Source organism: Hordeum vulgare, chromosome 7H, assembly GCF_904849725.1.
Source record: "Hordeum vulgare subsp. vulgare chromosome 7H, MorexV3_pseudomolecules_assembly, whole genome shotgun sequence".
In the NCBI taxonomy this organism is placed as follows: domain Eukaryota; kingdom Viridiplantae; phylum Streptophyta; class Magnoliopsida; order Poales; family Poaceae; genus Hordeum; species Hordeum vulgare.
This window is the reverse complement of record NC_058524.1, coordinates 26980217-27000161: the sequence shown is the minus strand read 5'-3', so window position 1 is coordinate 27000161 and position 19945 is coordinate 26980217. Positions and strand designations below refer to the sequence as shown.

Sequence of the window (19945 nt, the reverse complement as noted above, 5' to 3'; positions counted from 1 at the left end):
AAAATGTCACAGCTGTAGTAACATATATAGCTTTATTAATTACTTTGTAGATTTATTTTTATTCGAAAGCGCTATGTGATGGTAACATATATATTATGTTACTTTATTTGTCTCTCTCCTCTTTAATTACATTAAACATCATTTTTTTTGCTTATGTGGCATGTATATGTTATTATCTATGTTACTCTCATTATGATTAGCAACATGATGCATATGTTAATAGTGTATGTTACTAGTACATTTATAGTTGGAAGTAACAACATAAAACTCAAAGGGCCTCTTTTATTTAATAAATAATATGGTGCAATCCTATATGGTATGATAAGAAGTGGAGTTGCAACCCTTAGTCCCAAAGGTCCACATGAATATATATTTAAGTAGTTAAATTAACGATATAAAGCTCAAAGGGCCCAATATATCTGGTGCACTCAATTGGGCCTCTTTTATTTAAAACTCAAAGGTCCATGTATGATAAGAAGTGGAGGTGCAATCCTTAGTCCCAGCCCACTTATGAAGGTGAAGTTTGACCTACTTATATATGGTAGTCCCACCACTTCACTAAGTGATGGGTATGGGGATATAAAAAGAACCCACACACATGTGCTTGCCTGGCCTTGCCGGGCTAGGGGTGCAGCCATGCGACATATGCGTCAATCCACCAAAATCAAGTCCATGATCTTGCTGGAGTGCAACTTCATTTTTTGGTTTTATTCCTAGTTTCTGGATCGTTAAGTCTAGGAGTTGGAAGCATAATTGTGTTAGATAGTGGTCGTGACACGCCAAATCTTCTTTATAAATGACATATATCGGCCACCGCCGAAGATATATCAAATTGAGCTAGGGTTTTACCCCTTGTTGCTTTTGCATCATCATTGTCCTTATAGAAATAACAACCTCACCGTCAACGAGCTTTGGACTTACCGACCGACTCCCAAACTACAGTTTGTTTAGTATGATTCACATACCCGCGATGCAACACAACAATGTGTATACGGGGATGCAAGAAACCTGCATGGTGACTCGGCTCATCTCCGGATCATGGGGCTGGTGCTGAACTGATGATCGATGCCGGCATTGCAGCGTTTGAGATCGAGTATAACAATTGGGTGGACAAGAGACTGCAACCTGGTACTGAATTTCTCAGCCTTCTTTGTCCATTGGTTTTCTTTTCTTATTGAGTATGCATCTGGTACAATGTTCACTATTGATCAATGATAAGTAAGCTTTCTGTTGGTGTAACCATTTTACTGACAGGAAAGCATATCATATCAGAACCTCCAAATACATGGCCTGTGTACCATGATTTTTTCTTGATGCTCAAACAAATTTCATCTTCTCATCAATATGCGTGCCATCTAATGCGTGCCTACTTGAATTTTGTTTACTCCTGTATAGTTTTTTGCTTGTTTTTCTTACTTTGAACAGGACTGCAAATTGCTAGTGCAGTTGTACAGAGCTAATCATATTTGCTCCTTCAATAAGTCGGCAATAGCTCTTAAGACATACATGAGAATCTTTATGTGACTTGAATAAAGTGTCCTTAACAATTGATCATATTTTGATATATAATTTTCCAAAAGAAGTACTCCCTCTATCCATGTATATAAGGCCTAATGCGTTTTTTTAGGCTAACTTTGACCATATGTTAAAACAATAATATATGACATGAAAGTTACACAAAGCATATCTTGAAATTCGTACGTAAAAGGAGCTTTCAGTGATATAATTCTCACATTATACAGTTTATATACTATTAATCTCATCAATAGTCAAAGGCAATCTCGAAAAATGCATTAGGCCCTATATATATGGATGGAGGGAGTATCTTCTTCGAGAGTATCTTTGTATGATCATATTTTCCAAAGGTCATCTATTTTTTGGAATCTAAAAAATGATGCCTCATTTGAAGCACAATTCATGAGTTTCAAACTGTTTTTAGTGTTTTTTTTAATCAGATGTAATTTTGGAACGTGTTGACTGGATCATCCTCGCTAGAATTGAGTCAAAGAAAGGACGGCGGTATAAGTCATAGCAATCGATCAAGGACAATTAAGTAAGGCAATCAAGGCTTTTGTTGCATTCATAATAGAAAAATGAGATCTAAACAGAACAAGTACAACAAATATATTAAGTCTAATGAATTAACTAGCATATTGATTGATCCTGATGGCATGCTACCTTAACTAACCGATTTTGGTAAAGTTTTAATGCATGTGCTACATCAATATTCTCAGTGGCATCATACTCCTTTGATCATGATGACGAGTCAAGGCCCAACCATGCCCACAAGTTGACCGTGGCATTGGCCGAGCTTCAGTCATACGAACCCAGGCACGCCCAATATATATCTAAAAAATTCCCAGATTTAGGTTAAAAGTGTCGAAACTTATCAACTCTCACGATCCACCCATGCATTTAGGTCAGAATCCACAAATGTATTCATCATTTTGTCAGTTTGCCCGATTTAGGCCAGTTTTTAGGCCGCCAAGTTGCTTCACTGGCTTTCTTGGGCCAATGGAGGCCTTGGGCTTTCTAAGTATTTTTTGGAGGCCTTTGCTGCTTGGCTATACTAAGGAAAATTTGTGATTCTTTTAGAGGACTTTGCTGCTTGACGAGTAGTATGTCTATCGTCTTTGTTCTTTTCAGGCATGCTGGTTGATCCTTGTCAAGAAACCACATAAGCACGTCCTGCTTTGGGGGACTTATTTTGTGCTCACTTGTGTGAAGTGGACAGACTAGTTGCACCTGGTTAATATGTTGACGGTGGTCAATCTCGCCAATAAACCAAACACCTTCATGTGGAAGCAAGCTTAACAATTCTAACATATTGCTGCAAAACCTATCAAGCGTTAGGAGGCTCGCATCACTTCATTGAAGAAACATCTATTTTGCCTTGATGTCTAGAATTCGAACTTCAACCTTTTGCTGCCACGTACGGGTCTTGTGATCTTGTCAGAGCCAGCAATGGCGGAGGCCAAACCAGGCATCGCCATCCAGAGCAAGATAGGTGGGCAGTAGCCACTGGAAACGGATGCAGTACCAGTATTGCACCTATGCAGCTCAGCCCCAAACTCAAACTGGCCTTTGTCCATCCCCATTTTGGCATTCTCCGTTGCAAGATTGAAAACAAAAACAACATCAAAATTCAAAGCAAGGGCGCGCGACAGGTAGAACAAGACCTTCTCTCTTCTGAGAACGCGCAGGAGAGCCCGGAGTAAGTACGACGATCGACGCACACCAGAATGGGTCGATCGCTACATAAACTCTTGTTTTGGACCTGCATTCCGTGCGTGCGTACGGCGCTGAATTTTCCGGGTCGGTCGATCGATCATCCAGCTTGCTTGACTCTCATCCTTTTCTGTTTCAGTTCCAGTTGGAGTACGTTTTTTTTCTTCTCTTTTTCTTGTTTACGTTTTCCTTTCGTGGCACCTGCATGCGCACTGGGAACAGAATTATACATGGCTTGCATCGGGAGAGCCCGCTCTGCTTCGGCGTTGATGCAGGAGCAGAAACAGCTTTACACTAGTTGTTGAGACAGACAAATTTGGAATATGAGTTGGGCGGGCGAATGGTGGACCATGCATGCACATATTTGGTCGTTTCAACTGCAACACTTTACTTGCTTGAATTTCGAAAACTAATATTATTCCCATAGTTTTTATTCCTTCACCCTCGTGGATGCACCACTACTCCTAATGGGGAGTGTATCTGGTGCACCGGGGCAATTGGTGCTACCGGTGCACCGGACCACTGTTACACATTTTACAAATGTTTAAAAAATCTGTGAAAAATCTAGTGCATTGACACAATATTAATGTATGTTATCACAAAAATTCAAATCAATATTCGAAACGTTGATTGAGATACAAAAATAACAAATTCGACACAAATTGGGCTTCAGATTTGGCCCATTAACACTTTGATGCCAAATATATTTATCATTTTTATATCTTGAGCAATGTTTCGAATTTTGATTTGTTCTTTTTTGTGACAGCATGCAATGGTATTGTGTAGATACACTAAAGTTTTTTTTTGAATTTTTCAAACATCTTAAAATGTGTAACGGTGGTCCGGTGCACCGGTAGCACCAATTGCCCTGGTGCACCAGATACATCACCATTAGTGCTGTTAGTCTACTACTAGATGGCATACTGCAGTAACTGCACTGCCTATAGTTCACTTTAACTCTCGGCTGGGTTGCTAGCTATTCTGCACACGCCTGCCAGAGATAGACGGAGATATATGGGTATTGGCCCAATGGGTTCAAGGATTAGGTTTCATTTCTATTTCTATACAAACAGAAATAATTTTGATTTTTAAATAGTATTATATATCAAGCCTTTTTATAAAAATCTATAAAATCACATTATACCAAATTTCCTCCTTAGAAGGGGGGGGGGGTCGTAATCCATATATGGGGCTGAACAGTAAAATCAAGCAAAAAAATAAAATTAAAATTTGATATTTTTTGGTGACAAACATTAACACACATTTTAAGAGTTTGAAAAATTTCATCATGGAATAGCATTCCTAGAAGGCGTGGCAAAAAAACGAAACTCTAAAATGCTACTTTCAAAAGAATTTTTGAGCACTATTTTTTTTGCCGCGGCTTCCACAAATCTGATGGACAGTAAAATCACATAAATTGGAAAAAGAAAATACAAATCTTTTTTCTGCATGGAAGAGCTCTTGTGAGTACTGTTCGTGTAAAATTTAGTGAAGTTTCAACATTCGAGTAGCTTGTGGCAAAAAAGGCAAACTCTAAAGAAAACGTTGTTTGAAGCCGATTTAATCTGTTTTGCCACGAGCTCCTCAATGTTCAAACACCAGAGACAACCTCAAAAAAGCAAAGGTGTGAAAATGCAATGCGGAGTTTCTCAACCTGAACTCAACTGAGCTTAGGTGAACAGTAAAATCAAATAAAATTTTAAAAATCTGATATATTTTTTTCTGACAAATGTTGAGACGCATTCCAAGAGTTGGAGATTTTTCATCATGGAATAGCATTCCTAGAAGGCGTGGCAAAGAATTTTTGAGCACTGATTTTTTTTTGCCACGGCTTCCACAAAAATTGGAAAAGAGAATAAAAATCTTTATTTTTTTGCATGAAAGATGCTCTTGTGAGTAATGTTTGTGTAAAATTTAGTGAAGTTTCAACATTGGAGTAGCTTGTGGCAGATGTTTGCTCTTGTGAGTAATGTTTTATTATTTTATTTTTTCCGTTCCTCTTATGCAGATGATTCTCGGCACCGAACTAAACTATCGTGGTACATAGTGCTCCTATGCAACCGCAAAGTACAAAGTTATGGTCACAAAATTAGTATTCTTTTTACCTGAAACACACCGGGCCATTCATGCACTCCTCTCTTGAAAGCAAATTTGTTCAAATTCCAAATGTCAATTGCTGCCGTACTCCATCCAATTCGAACTCGCTCGTTGCGAGTCACATTTTCACACTCCCTCCCTCCATCTCCATCCCCACTCTCACTCTTCCTTCCTACTCACAGTATTAATCTCTCTTCCCCTGCCACCACCACCCCACTCCCCAAATCTCCGTTGTGGCCTCCAATGGCCTCTCCACCCCGCCCCGTCCTCACCGCCCTGCTCCTAGCCCTCCTCCTGCTGCCCCCTGGCAATGCCTCCGGCGCCGCGTCGGTGAACCCGTTCACGGCGAAGGCGGCCTTCATCCGGTACTGGAACCGCAAGGTGCCCAACAACCGCCCCCACCCGGCCTTCTTCGTCTCCAAGCTCTCCCCGCTGCCCGCCGCCGACGCCGCGTCCTTCCCCTCGTCGCTCCCCGACATCCGCGCCCGCCTGCCCACGCTCTGCTCCAAGGCTGCTCTGCTATGCCCGTCGTCCTCTGGCTCTGAATCTGATGTGGCGGCAAGAAAGGGCCCGTTCACGGGCTACAGGGACGCCAACTTCACCAACTACGGCTCCGGCGCCGGCGCCGGCACCGACGGGTTCAAGAACTACTCCCCCGACGTCAACATCGCCGGCGACTCGTTCCGCCGCTACGGCCGGGACTCGTCGGCCCGCGCCGACTCGTTCAGCACCTACGAGGCCAACGGCAACGTGGTGACTGCCAACTTCACCTCCTACGCCGGCGGCGCCACGGGCGGGTCGGGCTCCTTCACCTCCTACGCCGCGAACACCAACGTGCCGGAGTCCAGGTTCACCAACTACGACGCCGGGGCCAACGGGCGGAGCCGCGGGTTCACGTCCTACTCCCCGGAGGCCAACAGCGGGGAGAGCAGCTTCTCCGGCTACGGCAAGAGCGGCAACAGCCTGCGGGAGACCTTCACCTCGTACGGCAACGACACCAACACCCTCAGCTCCGGCTTCGCCAACTACGGCGAGTCGGCCAACGGCGCCACCGACACCTTCACGGGGTACGGCGTGGAGGGGAACGTGCCAGAGAACACGTTCCGGAGCTACGGGGCCGGCGGCAACGCCGGCGTGGACACGTTCAAGGGGTACCGCGACGGGTCCAACGTCGGGGACGACAGCTTCGCGTCCTACGCCAAGGGCGCCAACGGCGGGGCCGCCGAGTTCGAGAGCTACGGCGGGTCGGCCAACGCCGGCAGCGTCGGCTTCAAAGGCTACGGCCAAGGCACCAACCGCAACCACGAGATCGGGTTCAAGGCGTACGCCGGCGACAACACCACGTTCAAGGCGTACGCCAAGACCGGCGTCGACTTCAAGGAGTACCACAACACGTTGGCGGAGTCGACGACGGCATCGACATCCGAGCAGCAGCAGCATCAGCGGCATGCGACGAAGTGGTCACCGGAGCCGGGAAAGTTCTTCAGGGAGAGGGAGCTGGTGGCCGGGAACCGAATGCCGATGCCGGACATCCGGGACAAGATGCCGCCGAGGGCGTTCCTGCCGAGGGACATCGCCAGGAAGATCCCGTTCGAGGCGAGCGCCGTGTCGGAGGCCTTCGGGGCGCCGCCGGACACGGCGATGGGCAAGGCGGTGGCGTCGACGGTGGCGGAGTGCGAGCGCGCGCCGAGCCGGGGCGAGACCAAGCGGTGCGCGACCTCGGCGGAGGACGTCGTGGACTTCGCGGTGGAGATGCTGGGGGACGACATCGTGGTGCGCAGCACGGCCTCGACGGCGGGCAGCGGCGCGGAGGTCAGGCTGGGGGACGTCACCGGCGGGAAGGCGGCGCGGGCCGTGTCGTGCCACCAGAGCCTGTTCCCGTACCTGGTGTACTACTGCCACTCGGTGCCCAAGGCGCGGGTGTACGAGGCCGACATCATGGCCGCCGACGCCGGCGGCGGCCGGAAGATCAACCGCGGGGTGGCCATCTGCCACCTCGACACGTCTGACTGGAGCCCGAGCCATGGCGCGTTCGTCCTCCTCGGCGGCGAGCCCGGCAAGACGGAGGTCTGCCATTGGATCTTCGAGGGCGACATGACGTGGACGGCCGCAGATTGACCGATCGATGCCATGGCAAGTGCTTAAGCCAGACTAAGACAAAGGAGTAGCAGTACATTTACCGGGTTCAAATTTATGTGTGGTGGTCTTGTGTACGTATGGACCATCGTCCAAAAAGAAGAACGCGTTGAAAGAAAGCGTGAGCTGAGCTGAGCTGACCGAAGTCCCCTTTATGTTTTGTCCATGGCGTTCATCATGAAAAGCGATGCTTGGATTCCTGGTGCGATCGACATGGGCGGCCAAAAGGCAGCTTCAAGTGATCGATCCATCGATCATGCGCGCATTGCATGTCGATCCTCTCGGAATAATGAGGAAATGATCCTCTTGGATTTTATGTGGTGGCAGAGCACATGTGAAAAATAAAACAATGGGCTCTTGCAGAGCATGGAGATGGTTGTTGTCGTAGCCTCAGTCATTTAGTGCACCTGCAGCTGCAATGGTGGTTTAACAGTGGCCCGCTTTTATTTGGCGTTGCCCTCCCCGGATGGCAAGTGATTAAACCTTAGATTATCACCGCTCGACAGGGCTTAAGACCGGGACGATGGCCACTAGTACTTCTTACACGTACATGGTCCTTTGGTCAATGATCACAATGATCCAGACAATGGTGATAATGCCAATTTGTACTCACAAACACCTCTCCGTCCATCCAGCCAGCCAGCTAATGATGATCCAAACCATGCTTTTTGTCTTCCTTGGCTGGCTCACACTAGGGGCGGAGGGAGCGGCCGGTTTGGTGAATGGTTTTAAGCTAGCCTGTCATCCATGGTCACCATTGAGACGAGGGAAAACCTTATCTTCAAATCTCTGTGGGTTTCTGACCAGCATTGATTATGATAATTGCATGTCTCAACTCTCAACAATTACTAGTACTACTACTACCGTCCAGCTGTGGTCACACACCTAGCACTGCTTGCATCTGCTTCTAAAAGGAAACCACTTGCATGGCGACGATTCTTCGGAGCAAGAAACAGTACCCCCTCAAGTTTGACACATATATCTAAGTCATCAATTTAACCATTTTAATAAAAAACATATATAATAAAAATATATATCATTTCTTAGTGTAGAGTAGTAGTTCCTCTAGCTTCTAACTATGCATCATTTCTTCATGATTTTTTTATCTTTTCATCTAGTAATTACTACCTCTGTTATAGTTTACTAGCCGTCTAGCCCCTCCTATTTTGGGTCTTAATTTGACTACAGTTTTAGCTAATAAAATGTACTATGTTCTACATACGAAAACAATATCATTGCAAACTAACATTTAAATACGAACACAATAATATAAGATTTTATGGCAAGCAATAACATTTTGCTAGTCTGCGGAGTGCACATACATTTTAAGTTAGTTCAATCTTAAAAACATCTTATATATATTAATACGAGGGAGTAGTATATAGCCAAATTTAACAAAAAATACAATGAGATCTGGTAAACACGGAAAGACGTAGTAGCCGGCAAAAGCTAATCAAAGCCCAAGATCCATCTCTTAACAAAGTAAAAGAGCAAGCGACAGGAAAGCAGTTTTGTGGTCACCATTGCCAATTATCTAGGTCAGCACAGGTCATCCTAACGTCATGCTCGCTAGATGGCAAATGACTCAAACTCTGTTTGAGTGGTGCCACTTCTATACTACTACTCCATGAAATAATATTTATCTTAGATTTATCTTGATATGGACGTAGAAACATCTTACATCTTTAAGATTGACCCGTAAATATGCTTAGGTATTTGTTCGTGGATCAAGGGCCAGTTTGTGAACACTAATACAAGAGCCGATCATCCAATGTTGCATGCATACATCCCGCCTCATTATTTTTTCACCCGCGCACACTCAAATAACCGCATATACGTATATGATAATACTATTCTAAACATGCGTGTAGAATAGCTTATTCAACGTCCATAGTAACGCTGTATATAAAATCTTATAAAATAGTGTATGGAACGTAGTAATTGTGAGATATTTTTTACCATCCAAGTTTGCAATTTACTATATTCTTTACAAAAATTACTATACTTTGTATACCACGTTATAATATTTTGTATAGAGCGTTACTAGGGGTGTAAGATAGTTCAAATATTCAAATGCAGCGGTAGTTCTACTTCTACTTAAATAAGTTCAAAGAGTACATTCAAACATCGGTGTTCCTTTTAATCGTTCACAGATTCTTGATAGAATCTTCCTTCAGTTGGAGTAGCTCGATGCCGGATTTGGTGATGCATTTGAACAAACTCTTCAAATGTGACCACATTCTGATCATGAAGTTCGATACGGTCATTCATGTTCTCAAATTCAGAAGATGCGGCAACATCCTCACCCTCACCCTCCACGATCATGTTGTCCATGATCACACAACATGTCATCACCTTGCACAAAGTCTCCGCATCTCATAATTTAGCCGGTCCATGAATAGTTGCAATACGTGGCCGCAGAACTGCAAATGCCCTCTCAACATTCTTTCTAGCTGCTTCTTGTCTTTGAGCAAATTGAGCATTTTTCTAGTCAATTGAGCTAGAGATGGTGTTGAGAAAGGTAGCCCACAAAGGATAGGCACCGTCAACCAGATACTAACTCATGTTGTACTCATGCCCATTGACTATATAGTGGCAAGGAGGAGGTTTTTTCCTTCGGCAAGTCTCGTAAACAATTGTGATCGTTGTGGCACACTTATATGATTGTGAGAATTGGGTATCCAAAAATAATCATGCCAATCCAAAGATCATGTGATGCAACTACTTCAAGAGTGATCATGGGCTTCTTAACATGGCCCTGATATTGCCCTTGTAGAGTTTTTAGGTCGTTCTTCCATTTCCAATGCATCGAGTCAAGAGATCCGAGAAAAACATGACCACCCTCTTGCTTCCGAGATTGCCAAGAGTCTCTATGTGTCTCTGACATTTGGTTCTCTCAAGTATCAAGGTCCAAACACTAATACCACAACAATTGTAAATCTGACCATGCATTTCCACATGTGCTCTCACACATCCGTGGTACTCGTTCCATGAATTAGCGCTTGTGCCATATGCAAGCATCCGTAATGCAAACGTGCATTCCTAGTAAGTGCGGAACCCAATCCTTCCCATGAGGTTCTTCTTAAAGATGAAGTCATCATCAAAGGACCGGACCCCATGGTAGAAATGATCGAAGATATTTTTTTTACATCTGCAACCGTTGGTGAAGAATTATTAGCGAAGAGGGCATGAGGGCAAAGTAGTCGGACATCAACGTCAAATGGCCGCACGGAAATTTTCATCTGGTTTACGACTTTGACTATGCCAACAATTTTCCAAATTAAGCAGCAATCGATGTAATAAAAATAAATCAACCCCGTGCACCCTCCCATCACGTGGAAAAAGAAATGCCACCATATGATACTCTAGCACAATATAATACATGCAATCACCAACGCAGAAATTTTCTCACATGAATATAGGTTAGTTAGCAATCACATCATGAAAAGGCCATTAAATCACCATATCTCTACTATTAAAGGGGGATCTGCCGTCGTCGTGATGGTTCGACCTCGCTTATGGTTCGACCTCCCAGCTCGATCCCCACCCCTCGTACGACATGGGACACATCGTTCCACCCCCACCCCCACGTACCACATGTCCCAGAAAACAGCCCATAATTCCATCCCCACGCACGTCTCCCCCTTCCCAACTCCCAACTCCCCCCACCCCCCACCCCCGACAGACACCACCGGTTCCCCCGTCTTCGGCGACGGCGTTGGCCCCCACCCCGACGGATCAGCCCAACCCCAAGGCCCCCACGCCCCTCCGCCTCCTCCGCCCCCGCCGTCGTCTCAAGCCCAAACCATGGAGGAGAAGCCGAGCCTCTCGTCGGCGATGTTCGCCGGCACCCGCTTCGACCGCAAGCGCTTCGCGGGGGACATCGCACGGTCCTCCGCCCCCGCGGCCCCCAACGTGGCGGCGCCGGGCCCGGAGAAGAAGCGGAAGCGCAAGAGCAAGAGCAAGGCCAACGCGAAGAAGATCAAGAGGAAGAAGAAGCGCGCCGACGGGGCCGCCTCCGCGCCCGGTGAGTCTTCGGTTCCTGCTTGCTTGGTGCTTTGAGCTGTTGTGTTGGTGGTTTGATTTCCGCTAGGTTTGTTGTTCTGCAAATGTTGTGTAGGGGTTCAGTGTGTTCAAGGGGGCGGAGGCGAAGGAGGCGGTTGAGGAGCCTGTGGAGGTGGTGGTTAGGGAGGGCGAGGACGAGGCCGTCGTGAGGCGTCGGAAGGAGGCAGAGAGGGAAATCAAGGTAATGGTGTTTTGCGTTGCACTGATGAATGTTCGTATTCATGGTTCAGTGTTTGCATTTATTTTGGTATAAGCATCTAGGCAAATTCTGTTGAGCTGAATTAATAATCACCATATATGTTATTTTGCAAAAAATAACTTTGCGTGTACACATCTGGTCAGCAAAGCGGTTTTGTTATGATTCCAGCACAAACTTGATTGAATTGAAAATACTGGTAGATTTTGACTCCCACTTGGTATGTCTGCAACTGTAACCACTGAACTATTGGGTTTTAACCTTTTGTATTGGTTTCTAGAGAGCTGCCATTCTCCGAAAGAGGTGGACTTTTCTTTCTTTTTTCAAAGATTGTTAATGTATAGTGGAACAAGAGAATAGTGTGAGCGAGCATCTCCCTGCGATATTTGGCTGGGTTCCAGTGATAACGAGAGCATGACCACCCCCAACTCCTTAATCAATTGGTTTGGTTGTCTTATTCTAATGGATGTGCTCTCACCTCATCCCCAAAGGAACCAAGTTATATGTTGCGATTCCCTCAAAAAAATTATATGTTGTGTTGGTAATCAACATATCAGGTAAGCAAGATAAAATTATGAAACAACCTCATAATATGATGTTTTCTTGGTCCGTCCATGCTCATAATTATGAAACAAACATATCAGGTAAGCTTGTTTCTGATTTAACCTATAAATGTAGCTTATGTGCATGCAAACAACATGTGGTGAGACATTCTCGTTCTTTTTCTTCAGATATTAAGATAGTAGAATTTAGAAATGGCTTGGAGGGAAGAGCTTCTCAGATGTCTGCAGTCCAAATTTTGATGAACTCTAAAGATTTAGTGCAACCAGAAGGTATGACTTTTGCATTTGTTTTATTCATTGCCGCTCTTTAGTCTTTACTGGCATTGTCCTGGTTGTAGTACTTAAAAATGCGGTGACCCAGGAGTAATTACAATGATGTTTTTGCCATCTTTGCTATCGAGAAAATTGGGAAAATATACATTAGACTAACAGTGTAAGGGCTTTGTTGATGGGAAAAAGGTGGGAAATATATTCAAACAACCCCTTCTCCCTCATGTTTATATTAGCATGTACATTTATTTTCCAGCAGATAGTTGTGTTTAAGAAGAAGAAAAAACTATTACTGGATAACTAAACACATGGACTCTTTTATTAGGAATTGATGAATTCTTAATTAACTGTAAACTCGGGAATGCTACAAGATCAAAATTAAGAAGAGTGTCAGAGTGGATCGTACACACCAAAAGTACTCGTGCAGAAAATCATCAGCAGGTATAAATTTGCCAAGGCATTGTGATTTTAGTTTGATTGGGATAGGTAGCAATCTACATATTTAATTCTTTCTTTTTTCCCTTACATTCCGTTTAAAGGTTCAAACAATGGATTTTCATTAAAATGAGCTTGTTAATAAGATGGTAATCAAAATCCTTTGGATGTCATTCCTGTGTCTTCACTTCCATCTTATATCACAATTTCACATGTTACATTGATGTTAATAGACGAACGACACAATCAAGGCTTTCATGTTTTTCACTCCATAAGTTCTCTGTTGATAGAAGTAGATCATAATTATTTAACTTATCTTCTTGGATAAGTTGTAACATTAACATTTTATTTTAAAAATCTATACTATGTAACGGATAAAACTCCTATATTGACTGCAGGTGATGTCGAAGAATTGGAAAGAAAGAATAAAAAATGATTCGGCAGACTTCTTGTCCATCTAAGAACTACTACCTCAGAGCAAACCATGTAATTTGAATATTTATGCATCTATTGGCAAAATTGTCTTAATGGGTTCTCTTAGACCTGAATTGAAGGGGCACTTGTCAGTCATTGAGAAACATTCCTTGAATGGACATAATGATATCGTCAGAGATTTTATTACTACTGGGTGCAAGTTAAGTGGTTTACCTCTATACCAAAAGTATGCAAATGCATGTCATCTTGTCAACATTTCATCAGTTATTCTATATTGCTCTGCTTGTCATGATTTATAGAACTCCCTATTCAGGAATCTTTATGGAGACAGTACTTATCCAATCGATTGCCCTGATAATCCAAAGTATCTCCATGTTGTTGGACATATATATAAACCATTCATGGTAAGAGATCTAGCACCCAACCTCAAACAGTTTCTTTGTTGGAAATAGATTAGTAAAACCATATCTTCACGATCTGCAGATCTATGTGCAAGACCAAACTGCGCAAGTTCCTGTGCTCGTGAAGAGTAGAGTTGTCGAGATTCTATTTTCAAATATCAACGCAGATGATGTGTGTGAATGCTACAAGAGCCGCCACTGCATGCTGGTAGATACTTGTGACTCTGGCCAGTCAAGCACTTGTGGGATGCTAGATGGAAGTGGCAAGACATGCATTGCTAAAAGGAAAAGAACCAAACATAAGCTTGATTTTCATCTTATCTGGCTCATTGTTATGAAATGCCTCCTGAACCAAGGCAAGAACAGTCCATTCTGCTTCCAGATTTCAGTCAACCTCGGGAGAAATGTTGAGGATGGACGATTTGAACTGATTTCGTTGACAATGCCAATACCATGAGATGGGAATTCTTCTTTTACCACCTATCTCAAACCAAACTAATGGTTATTATGTGCCTCTGCAAAAGGAATTGAAGGTCTGTTTTTCACAGGTGATTGCTGAGTACACTAGAGGTGCTTTGGTGTTCCCATGGTTTGCACAGCGACATGGTTAGGACGACAGAAATATTAGACCACTAATCTTCAGTTTTAACAGGATCAACTTAGCAGAAGCAAAGACCTAACACATTTATGACCAATCCTCTCTAACACTCTGCTCCTTACTTTTAAAGAGCCCATATTCAACTGGGTTCTCCAATTAAAATTGCATCACCCTATTTTGATCACGTCAAAAATTTCTCAAATCTTTCTCATCCAATTCTTCTATACTATCCAATATGCTTTCTAATTTTTAAGCCTTCGCAATTAATTAAAGACATCAATTTTAAATTGGGTCACTTGACTTTGACCGGGTCAACAATTTCTCAATAAGCGCTCTCATTTATTTCTTTTAATTCATTATATTTTCTAATTTTGAAATTCTTTCATTAACTTGAGATATTCAATTTTAAATTTGTTTTACGATTTTGACTCGCCCAACGAATTTACAAATCAATCAGCAGCAATCGGCTGTACAAATATATCAATCCCGTGCATCCTCCCACCATCTAGAAAAAAAGTGTTACCATGTGATAATGTAGTATCAATATAGTATACCGAAAAAGGATTTCCCCGCTTTGTATACAAAACAACCAACCGATACAACCAACGATACGTGCTGGGCAGGCAGCATAATCATGCCCAAAAGAAAGAGAAAAGAAAAATAAGAAAAAAAATGCGAGCAACGCCGGATCAACGAAAGTTGTAGTGTCCCGCAACTATTGCGCCCACCGAATAGTTCCACCACACGTCAGTGCCATTGGATTGCCGTGTGCCAAGCAACACCTTCAAGGACTCCGACGACAACGACGCTGCTGCCCGGACAAGTCCTAGGATTTCTCCCGCCACACGGAGGTTAGCCGGGGAGAGGTACATCCAACGCCCTTCATGAAGGGAGGGGGCGCCCGCAGGCGTCACCGCATCGGTGTCGGCCAGATCCGATAGAGATTTCTCCCGACCCCTCGCACACATCGCCCGGGACCAATCCTTATCTCCACCATGCCAACAACCCACCAAACGCAGCGAGGTCGACTGGACTGAGACACAACCATCGTCGATAGCGGCCGGCAGTACCACAACCGCGTGGGAGGGGACAACCTCCACCGACACACGCGGTAGCAGATCGGACGCAAGCGCAGGGGCATGCTGGACCCCTTGCCCAGCCGGGCCCAGATCGGGCCCGTTAAGGCCCCGCCACCGAGCTGCAGCATACGCAACATAGGAGCGGCCACCCCCATCCCCCGTATGGCACCAGACCAACCGGAGACGACCTGTCGAAGATCGAACCGGCCCGCCCTGGCGGATCGCCGATCAACAGACCGCCTCGCTGCCAAGGGCAACACCACCACCGCACCTACCACCGGCCCCTCCCACCAAGGCGTCGGACCGCCGCCCGCCAAGCAGCCTACTCCGAACCCGCGGCATGTGCCGCCCACCGGGCCAGATCCAGCCTCCGCTGCATCCAGCCCCGAGCACGCCACACGTGCGCGCAACCACCGCACCGTGAGCCCGCGTCCATGCCTCTGCCGCCGCACCGCCGGACCCACACGAGCACGACGCCCTCGCGCGACCAGGTCGTCCCGCACCAGCCCAAGATCCGAGCGGAGGATAGTGGAAGCCCGCCACCACCCGGCGGTATGTGCCGACAGCGGCGGGGAATGGGGCCGGAGGAAGGGGGAGGAAGCTGACATCTAGGGTTCGCCCTCTCGGTCGCCCGCGGGGCGACACGAGAGGAGAGGGGGGCGGGTCGAGGCATCAATATAGTATATGAAACCATTGATCCAAAAAATTTCCACATAAATATAAGTTGACAGCGGATGAGACAAAATCACACCATGGAAGACCCACCAAATAAACGTATTATAAATAAAAATAAAACATACTATCATCTCTTCCACGTCACGGTAGAGATGATAGTATGTTTTATTTTTATTTATAATAACGGGAGAAACCTTCCATCAAACAACTCCCTCTCTTTTCAATGCAATGAAACGCAAAATCTCTTACGTTTTTTTGAAAAAATAAACATTTCATCAGTTTTAAAATATAAGGGATAATTTTTTTTTGAAAAGTCAAATTTCTATAACTCTGTCCAAATTCAGAGCAAAAAATATCAACATCCACAATATTAAATAAAAATGGATGGAAAATAAATTTATGTCGAATCTAAGCATAATAATTTAATATTATGAATTTTGATATATTTCTCTAGCCAGCCTGCCCGTATCAATCCCGTCCGGAAGACCTAGGTTTGACCCAAGGTACTCCCCATTTTTTCTAGCCATTTCTCAAACCTCAAATATTTTACAGATTAAAGTATCTTTTAAATTATTCATATCTTTCAAACCTCAATTTCAAATTTAACATGTTATTTTTTTCACAAAGGCCATCTCGCAAAATTGTCGCTTAATTGTCACCTTAACCCATTGTTAAATATCACCTATAAATGATAAAAATATTCATGATTTTAAATATGTTCATGATTTTTAGAAAATGTTATGATTTCTAAATTGTTCATGATTTCACGAAATTAAGAGTGATAGTGTATCTCAGTGATGCAGTAAAATATGGTCATCTTCATTGAAAATTAGGAAAAAATAATCCGTTGCAACGCACGGGCCTTTTGCTAGTTATACATAAAAACAAACACACCATCATCACCCCCACCAGCCAAACTAAATATTTCATCAATTTTAAAATATAAGGGTTATTAGTTTTTTTGAAAGTCGAGTTTCTAAATATCGACATCCACAATATTCCTACCTAATAATAAAGTACAAATTCTTCCTAGTTGTTTGTCGTTCATTTTTGTAAAAATGTCCTTACAATTTATTTAAATCAACCTGCAGTCCATTTGTAAGTCGGGATGAATCATGTTTCTCCGTTTTACTAAAACTCCCTGACTTTGATACTAATCAACCCGCAATCCAACTTTAGGTGGCAGTGAAACGTTTTCTGAAATTTTACATAAAACATCTTAATATTTGTGTTAATCAACTCGCAGTCCATCTACAATAAATATTTTTTCAAAATAATCATATCTTTTAAACCCTAACTCTAATTGCAACATGTTATATATGAAATTTGATTAAAAATGTGTGGAATCTGAATATTATGTTATTTTTATCTATTAACTATAAAAAAATGCTATTTAGGGTGCAACCTAAATCAACGACGCATAATCCATCATTCCTTCGTATTGGCGTCGATTCGTATTGCAAGAACATGCCGCAGGCATTGCTCTATGCTGCTTGGCAAGGAGTTAGTGAGAAAAATGATTACAATGAATAAATTACAATCCATAGGCATGTTGCACTTCCACCAACTTCTTTCGTTGTACATGCCCTATGATCAAAGATCCTACGTATGTATTATTTTATTGCCGAGATCCACACGCATATTTACCAATGAACTACACAATTGTTTTCTATAGTGAATACACAAATAAGTTTTATGCATATACATGCATTTATAAAATTCATGACCATCCAAACTACATGAAGATTTATTTTGAAAATACCCAAACAATTCTTGTGATAGTCATGAACATTAATATTGAAACCGATACATAAGATTTTAATTTGTATTTCATTTTACTCTCCCGTTGCTACACATGGGCATATTTGCTAGTTAAACAAAAAAGTATGAAAATCCATTTCATGATGTATCTAATTATGCTGATTTGATATTATGAATGTCGATACATTTCTCTACAAATTTGATCAAACTTAAAATATGTAATTTTTTTAAAAGTAATACACCTAATATTTTAAAACAGAGTTTTTTTTAAGAAACCTAATAAGACTAACTGACCAACGGCGCATCAAAGCGCGTCCAACTCTTCTAGTGTACTCTAAACACCATTAACTCAAGCCCAACACTAGTGGGGACAGGGCCTATAGCCCCGGTCCGTAAGGGGCTTTAGTCCCGGTTCACCAACCGGGACTAAAGGGGCGGGAATAAAGGCCTAACCTTTAGTCCTGGCCCTGTTCCAAGCCGGGACCAAATGTGCTCCACGTGGGCGCCTCGGAGTGCCCTCAGGGGAGGCCCTTTAGTCCCGGGTCTTAACACGGATCGGGACTAAAGAGTTTCTGCAGATTTTGTTTATTTTAGGGTTTTAGGGTTTTAGGGTTTAGGTGTTCGGGAGATTAACGTGATGCCTCGTTTGGTGTTCGGGAATTAGTTTTCATATAATTCTAAATATACATGTTTATGCATATATATATAAGATTAACTTATCTTACAAGCGAGCATATATATACAATTATATGGAGATCTGAATTATCGGGACTAGAGCCCGTCTATTCGATTACATGGACCAACATGAGTAATGGCCCCTAGCTACACTAAATCGTCCTTTGTCATCTATAGCTTTCGTCCTCAGAAAGGTCGCAAGCTCCTCTACAACAGCAATCACGCGTTGCTCTGGTAGGGACTTCTCCCTCATGGTCGTGTACTATATAAGAAGAGGAGATGAATATGAATATCAATCATGATAACAAAGAATGACGGGTAAAAATAGAGGTGTGAATGTTCATTGCTTACGTCGTATCTGTAAACCTTGTGCTCAGAGGTAAACGTGCGAATGGTCTCGCAAACATAGTATCCGCATAAATGCGTCCCCCGTGGCTGCTGGTCGCACTTTACGAGAATAGAATATATATAATCAAAATAATAATCTAGCATCATAAATGTATTGAAAATAGAAGTATATCATACTACTACTTACCTGAGCCGCTCTAAAGGTCAGCTTCTCATGCTCGATACCGAGAGTCACGCACTTGAACCGCTTCCAAACCCTGCCCGACAAGGAAAATGATTTGCTAAGTTTTTCATTAATTGATATATCAGAAAATCATCGAAAGAGACTGATAAAGCGCAAGAATGATTGAAATTACCCTTGGAGCATGTCCTGCAGGCTTTGGAACTGTTCCAAGGGTCTCGATAATGGGTCGAAGGCATCAACTCTTCCCTTATCAATTTGAATGTCCAACAGAATCCAATAAAAGTTGCACATGTATATATATATATATATATGTGTGTGTGTGTGTGTGAGTAACTTATCATTTACACTTATAAGTGAATGGACACAACAGAGTAAAGACCCTCACCTGAAGTTGTATGAAAACAGTATGTGGTCACAGAAATTTTGATCTGTTAGAAACCTTAGAAGGTTTTCCTCCGTCTCCTTGGGTTTATCAGTTAGCGTCGCTATATGTATTTTATCTGGGTCAATAAACCCAATATTTAGGATGTTCATACTTTTACATTCCAGAATCTTTATTCTGCATAATAGAGTACAAGTTATATGTAGACAATGAATTGAAATAACTAAACAAGTTATATGTAGACAACGAATTGAAAAACTTACAGACAATAGCAACTCATAAGCGATTTGTCGAGGGCGTCGGCATTGTACATCTGGAAGAGTTCATCAAAGTCGGTATGGATTTCTTCGGGGCGGCCGTAGTACTCCCGTGGGACACTCACCACGATCATCGTTCTCCCATTCTTTGATTCACTTA

General features: G+C 43.3%; 1 protein-coding gene and 1 pseudogene across 1 annotated transcript; both read left to right on the top strand.

Moving 5' to 3' along the window:
• The first annotated feature begins 5493 nt into the window (after positions 1-5493).
• Positions 5494-7591, top strand: LOC123411909 (BURP domain-containing protein 12-like). Its single transcript, XM_045104865.1, has one exon. It carries the CDS (start codon positions 5569-5571, stop codon positions 7441-7443), a length of 1875 nt encoding a protein of 624 aa, XP_044960800.1. The 5' UTR covers positions 5494-5568; the 3' UTR covers positions 7444-7591.
• A 3467-nt stretch (positions 7592-11058) lies between these two features.
• LOC123408095 lies at positions 11059-14302 on the top strand (annotated as a pseudogene).
• Positions 14303-19945: the final 5643 nt, after the last annotated feature.